General features: G+C 42.2%; 1 protein-coding gene across 1 annotated transcript in view; it reads left to right on the forward strand.

Annotated features, from left to right (window-relative positions):
- Positions 1-7,500, forward strand: part of uroc1 (urocanate hydratase 1) — a gene marked incomplete at both ends in the record, with an annotated part of 111,168 nt that overhangs the window by 84,454 nt on the left and 19,214 nt on the right. Inside the window, 3 exon segments of the mRNA XM_084315475.1 lie at positions 4,488-4,657; positions 4,660-4,682; positions 5,940-6,038. Coding sequence (XP_084171601.1) covers positions 4,488-4,657; positions 4,660-4,682; positions 5,940-6,038 — 292 coding nt within the window.

Raw genomic sequence — 7,500 nt, forward strand, 5'->3', positions numbered from 1 at the left:
CTGAAATGATTCTCACAGTCTAGGATCTGCATTATACCATTCTGAATTACGTTTCTGTGCTTTGTTTTCCTAGAGGGGGCTTTTGAAATGTATAATAATAGAACTAAATGCTGATAATAAATCATATTGAGCCTATAGATTTACTTTGTCCTAAATAAAATAATGCACGTCATATACGGCGCTCGGAGTCGCGATACACGCTGCATGTGGTTATTTTAATAACGGCGCATTGCAAATGTGAATCCCGCGGGGATATTTTTAATGAATGAAACCTATCGGCCGTTTGGCTCTGATTAGTTTCATATATTCTCGGCTGTAGATTTGCTTAACGGAGCGCCGGATTGTGTTTCATTCAAGCATAGAATTGAAGTGTCTATGCGGGGATTGTGGTTTTTGTGTGATATTGTAACTGGGATTAAAATGTCTGATGAGATGCGCTGTTTGACGGATTTGAGAAATTGAATGAGCCGTTGACGTCACATTAATGCATTTGAGAATAAAGAGATAAAACTTCATTTTTTTGTAAGAAAAATATTCTAAACACGGGTCTCTCGTCCATTAATGCATAAACAATGAGTATACCCCGTCTGGCACAGTGGCGCAGCGGCTAGTGCTGAATCCTGGCAACGGGGCGACCGGTGTTCGAAACCCCACGTTTCCAATATAATTTTTTTGGAATATAATATTAATGATTATACGCAAAAGTAGCCTAGTTTTAAGTTAAAATATTATAAATCTACATGCATTGAGGATGTCATTCTTTATATAGCTCTCAACGTGCACCAAATTGAATTATTCCTACATTGCAAAAAGAAGGAAAAGACTAGGATTCGAACCCCGGTCGTCTGCGTGAAAGTCAAAAGAAGAACCCGTCACACCACAGTGCAGATAAGTAAAAGATCCACCATACATCAATCAATGGGTAAGAGAGCCGTATCGTTATTCTGTATAACAGTTTAACTAATTATTTTCGCTAGCAAGATCTCATTTGATTATTCAATCCATAAACCTACTGCCAGCAGGCAAGTTTAAAGAAATATAATCTGATTGATTGAGGTAATGAGGGACTTAAAATTAGCCTATAGATAACGCATTTAACTTGTCGGCGAGGCGATTGAGCCGTACTGCAATCTGATAATAAAGTTTTAAATCAATTAATCAATCAATGCCGTTAGAAAATCAGGATCTCTGCTATCGATACGTGCTGGCTTTTCAACTGAAGCGGCCGCGCGCACTTATCCTGGGTCTCAAGTCTGGATCGAGTTAACGAGACTGAATCTACCTTCGAGGAACAGGAAAATCCCGGCTTCAAACATCGGGTTAACTGAATCTGGATAATGGGACTCTTGATCGACTTAGTTGAACCAGGTACGGGGAATAGGGCCCAGCTCACTCAAAATAGAGCTGCCCGACTCACTCTTCACTGCTCTATAAGGAATAGTGTGGAGGGAATGCATGCTAGACTGTCGTGGATGAGGGTGGAACATTTGTACCTTGGGTAAACCCACTCTATTGTATTCTATGCTTTTATCCACCAATGATAGACATGACCATAATACCAGACATGCTTCAAGTAGTCGCTTCACCCTACCTCTGCCTAGAACCAATGCTCTAAAGAAAACTGCAATGTATAGAGCCATAACATACTGGAATAGGATGCCATTACATATCATACGGACGGAAAACAAGGACAGTTTCAAAAAGAAACTTAAAGGAGCCATAATCCGGAAGGAAATCAATATATGTCATGCATGATAGCTGCAGCCATGTTATCCAAAACGTCTTCTGTTTACTTTGTGTTTATATTAGAGCTGGGCCGTTAACGGCGTTAACGTACTGCGTTAACGCTATACTAGTATCGCGCGATAATATAATTAACGCATTAATCTAAAAAAAAAATAAAAAAAATTACATTTTTTTTTTTTACATTTATTTACCAGGGTAGGTTCTCTGAGCACAGATGCTCTTTTTCAGGAACGCCCTGCTTCACATTCACACAGTTCCATTCACACCTGGGAGCTGCCCAGTACAACCACAGTTGACACCATTGGCCACTTAGCAACTCCACTGGAGCAGTTGATTCAAGCCATGTCACATAGTTCAAGTTTGAAATGATTCTTTCTGTTTTGCTCCTGAGAGTGCTAGATACTGTACTGTACTGGTAATATTATTTATTTGTGTTAACTTCTGAATAAAACAACTTATTAAACACAAGTACATCTTATTGAACATTATTTTGATATTTCATTACCAATTATCATAGCAAAACAGCTTTTTCAAACAGTCTGTAATGCATTTTGGAAACGGGAGATGGGCTCATGGTGTAATGGGCCACCTGGCCTGAGAAACATAAGGAACACACATATTTTGAATGCCTTCGGCAGTTTTTTTTTTTTTTTTTAGCCATTTTAATCTAGATTAATCTAGATTAAATCCAGGATTGCAGATAGATTAATCTAGATTAAAAAAATTAATCTATGCCCACCTCTAGTTTATATATATATTTTTTTCCTATTGATTATGTATGTGATATATGACTGATTTACACTGAATGTTTCATATTTGTATGTGTCAGGGGTGTAAAAAGTACCCAGAAATTATACTTAAGTGAAAGTATGGGTACCGTCTCAAAGTCTTACTCAAGTAAAAGTCAGAGTATCTGGCTAAAAACACACTTGAGTAAAAGTAAAAAACGTTTCTACTTTTAAATGTACTCAAGTACTCAAAAGTAAAAGTTAAAAAAAAATGTATTCCGGGCAATGAAATGTTCCGTTTCGTCCTCTCCATCACTCGTACTATTGTTTGTGGCCGTCTTCTGTAGCTTGTCACTCTGACTTCTGATAGCAGGTGTTTAATCAAAGATCCCTGCTTTCTAGTCTTGCACAAGGACCAATCAGCATGGGTATGGGCGGGTTCATTTTCCATTGATGGGGATTTGATTGGCTGTTTTTAAATAAAGCGCGGATTAATAACGTTAACGTTAGTTCGGCCAGAGAAACAAATATACTCATTAAAATGGTTGGACCTGCATTTTAAATGTAAGGAGTGAAAAGTATATATTTTTTCTCTGAAATGTAATTGAGTCAAAGTACAAGTATACAAACCTAATAATACGCGAGTAAAGTACAAATCCCCCAAAACAGTACTTAAGTATTGTAACGAAGTACAATTACTCAAGTACTTTACACACTGGTATGTGTATATCTGTGAGGACCCCAGGAAGAATAGTCAATATGTTGATGATGACTAATGAGGATAATAATAATATAATAATAATAATAATAATAATAATAATAATAATAATAATAATAATAATAATAATAATAATAATAATAATAATAATAATAATAATAATAATAATAATAATAATAATAATAATAATAATAATAATAATAATAATAATAATAGAGGGGTGGGAGGGTTCTCATCTTGACTAGCTCCTCATAGAGGGGGTGGGAGGGGTTCTCATCTTGACTAGCTCCTCATAGAGGGGGTGGGAGGGGTTCTCATCTTGACTAGCTCCTCATAGAGGGGGTGGGAGGGGTTCTCATCTTGGCTAGCTCCTCATAGAGGGGGTGGGAGGGGTTCTCATCCTGGCTAGCTCCTCATAGAGGGGGTGGAGGGGTTCTCATCCTGGCTAGCTCCTCATAGAGGGGGTGGAGGGGTTCTCATCTTGGCTAGCTCCTCATAGAGGGGGTGGAGGGGTTCTCATCCTGGCTAGCTCCTCATAGAGGGGGTGGGAGGGGTTATCATCTTAGCTAGCTCCTCATAGAGGGGGTGGAGGGTTTCTAATCCTGGCTAGCTCCTCATAGAGGGGGTGGGAGGGGTTCTCATCTTGGCTAGCTCCTCATAGAGGGGGTGGGAGGGGTTCTCATCCTGGCTAGCTCCTCACAGAGGGGGTGGGAGGGGTTCTCATCCTGGCTAGCTCCTCACAGAGGGGGTGGGAGGGGTTCTCATCCTGGCTAGCTCCTCACAGAGGGGGTGGGAGGGGTTCTCCAGGATAGCATCCAGCTTTTTCCTCGTCCTCCTCTCGGCCACCACCTCGCGTTTGACCATTGAGACGTTAACACGTCTCTGTTGGGTAGATGTTTTGGTAGCAGTAGCAGCAAATGAGTTGCTGTTTTCTTTCACTCAACTTGTCCTCTGTCTCTCTCTCTCTGTCTCTCTCTCTGTCTCTCTCTGTCTCTCTCTCTCTCTCTCCCTCTCTCCCTCTCTCTCTCTCTCTCTCTCTCTCTCTCTCTTTCTCTCTCTCTCTCTCTCTCTCTCCCTCCCTCCCTCTCTCTCTCTCTCTCTCTCTCTCCCTCTCTCCTCCCTCTCTCTCTCTCTCTCTCTCTCTCTCTCTCTCTCTCTCTCTCTCTCTCTCTCTCTCTCTCTCTCTCTCTCTCTCTCTCTCTCTCTCTCCCTCTCCCTCTCTCTCCCCCTCTTTCTACCTCTCTCTCTCTCTCTCCTCTCTCTCTCTCTCTCTCTCTCTCTCTCTCTCTCTACAGGGACATCTTCTCCCTGGGCTTCGGACCGTTCCGTTGGGTCTGCACCTCCGCAGACCCACGAGACCTGGCGCTGACCGATGACATCGCCGCCGGCGTCCTGGAGCAGATCAGCGCCGACGTGACGGTGACGGAGCGGGTCAGGCAGCAGTACGACGACAACATCAGCTGGATCAGAGCGCGGGCCGGCACCAGATGGTCAGTCTCTCTCTCTCTCTCCCTCTCTCCCTCTCTCTCTCTCTCTCTCTGTCTCTCTCTCTCTCTCTCTCTCTCTCTCTCTCTCTCTCTCTCTCTCTCTCTCTCTCTCTCTCTCTCTCTCTCTCTCTCTCTCTCTCTGTCTCTCTCTCTCTCTCTCTCTCTCTCTCTCTCTGTCTCTCTGAGGCGGGGCATACTTTGGGATATTTTGGGGTACTTTGGGGTATTTTGGGGTATTTTATGGTACTTTGGAGTATTTTGGGGTACTTTGGGGTATTTTGGTGTATACTTTGGGTATTTTGGGGTCTTTTGGGGTACTTTGGGGTATTTTGGTGTATACTTTGGGGTATTTTGGTGTATACTTTGGGTATTTTGGGGTACTTTAGGGTATTTTCTGGTACTTTGGGGTGATTAGTAGGACCCCACACTGCTGCTACTTACACGGTATATTATATATATATATCAAATCAAATGTATTTGTAAGGCCCGACAACACACGTTAATGTCCCCATGGGCCGGACACGTCTTCTTTAAACAAGTCAAGAAGAAAACAAGAACACCATAAAGTCCAACAAATGTAAAATAAATGCAAATATATATTATTATTTATCTGCTTTTACCTTGTAAAAAAACATATACCTTGTATTGATTGTATAGATTGTAGGGCTTTCCCCGACTAAGGATTTGAATAGTCGACTTTGATTGGCCGAAATGTAGTCGACTGCCCCCCTGAATGCAAAAGAAAAAGTATACTTCAACGACTTCGGGTCATTGAGAAGTGCTATACAAATAAAATGAATTATTATTATTTTATACCTGTACATTATTATTATTATTATTATTATTATTTATTATTTTTTGTATCATTCCATTTGGGCTGTGGGGGCGCTTAATGTCTGAACAAGTCTTCTTGTCCTCTGCGAAAGCATGCAATTGGTCCACTGATGGATACATCTTGATATTTGTCTAGTCTAGTGTGTTCATTAGATGGGTGAAATCCTCTTTCAGTGCCTCTGTGCCTGTTTTCATAGGCAGTTAGCCTCTGGTATGTGTCTGGTATGTGTGTAGTCACTGAACCTCTCCTCCTCTCAGGTGGTGGGGTCCCAGGTCTGGTGTGTGTGTAGTCACTGAACCTCTCCTCCTCTCAGGTGGTGGGGTCCCAGGTCTGGTATGTGTGTGGTCACTGAACCTCTCCTCCTCTCAGGTGGTGGGGTCCCAGGTCTGGTATATGTGTGGTCACTGAACCTCTCCTCCTCTCAGGTGGTGGGGTCCCAGGCTCGAATCCTCTACTCCGACCAGAAAGGTAGAGTCAGCATCGCGCTGGCCATCAACCAAGCCATCGCTGATGGGAGGGTCTCGGTAAGGCGGTGTCTTCACTTCAGTAGCAGACCTTTATATTTCCACACTAGAGATGTTTGCAGTTGTTATGAATCGGATCAGTACTCTAATCCCCGTCGAGTTGTACTCTACTTTGTATATCCTCCTTTACTGAAGCTCACGGCTACATTTAGTCATTTAGCTTTTATCCAAAGCGACTTACAGGTTCTGTACGACAAGTCAGCAGGAAGGTTCTGTACAACAAGCCAGCAGGAAGGTTCTGTACAACAAGTCAGCAGGAAGGTTCTGTACAACAAGTCAGCAGGAAGGTTCTGTACAACAAGCCAGCAGGAAGGTTCTGTACAACAGGTCAGCAGGAAGGTTCTGTACAACAAGTCAGCAGGAAGGTTCTGTACAACAGGTCAGCAGGAAGGTTCTGTACAACAAGTCATCAGGAAGGTTCTGTACAACAAGTCAGCAGGACGGTTCTGTACAACAAGTCAGCAGGAAGGTTCTGTACGACAAGTCAGCAGGAAGGTTCTGTACGACAAGTCAGCAGGAAGGTTCTGTACAACAAGTCATCAGGAAGGTTCTGTACAACAAGTCAGCAGGAAGGTTCTGTACAACAAGTCAGCAGGAAGGTTCTGTACAACAAGTCAGCAGGAAGGTTCTGTACAACAAGTCAGCAGGAAGGTTCTGTACAACAAGTCAGCAGGAAGGTTCTGTACAACAAGTCAGCAGCAGTGTTAATTTTGTCAACAAAAATTATTACTAAATATGTTCGTCAACGAAGCTTTTTCCCGCGACGACAACGAGACGTGACGTCACGTTAATGTAGACCATGTGACACTAATGTGACTAAATAATTAATTAAATATCGTTGACCACAACTGAGGACACAAAAATGTAGTTTACAAAAACCATGACGAATTCTCTCTTAATTTATGTTGACTAAAACAAGATGAGACAAAATAATTATAACTTTTAGAATAATTCACGTTATTATTTCAGGATTTCCCATTTCTGTTTCCGGCTAATCGATAGCTAAACTCCGCACCGTTTACTAAAAGCCAAGCTACGCGAGGCTAGAAACCGTGTCCCAGGTCTCTCGTGACTACAGCTTATACCAATAACCATGAACGGAATCTGCTACTCTCTCAACACTCCTGCGGCAGCCGAACAGTTCTACCAAAAGAACATAGCATTTAAGATGACGGAGGCTAAAGAGGATGGCTAGGCTGCGAGAAGAGCTAATAGCCTGGAACCTATATCCCAGACACAGACTTGCTCTCCCCCGTAGATACTCTTTCGTCTTTACACTACTATCGACATTACACATGGATACAACAAGGACAAACCACGTTCACTTAAAAAGGTAATGTTGGTATGAAAAGAAAAGACACAGACGAGTACTAACACAGTGAGATGGACCCTACTATTATACATTGTTAATGAATCCCTTTAGCGCTTGAAGCGCACTAAAACATCGTAATGACTTTTTATT

This window comes from Notolepis coatsorum (genome assembly GCF_963971535.1).
Source record: "Notolepis coatsorum genome assembly, chromosome: 6".
Lineage (NCBI taxonomy): Eukaryota > Metazoa > Chordata > Actinopteri > Aulopiformes > Paralepididae > Notolepis > Notolepis coatsorum.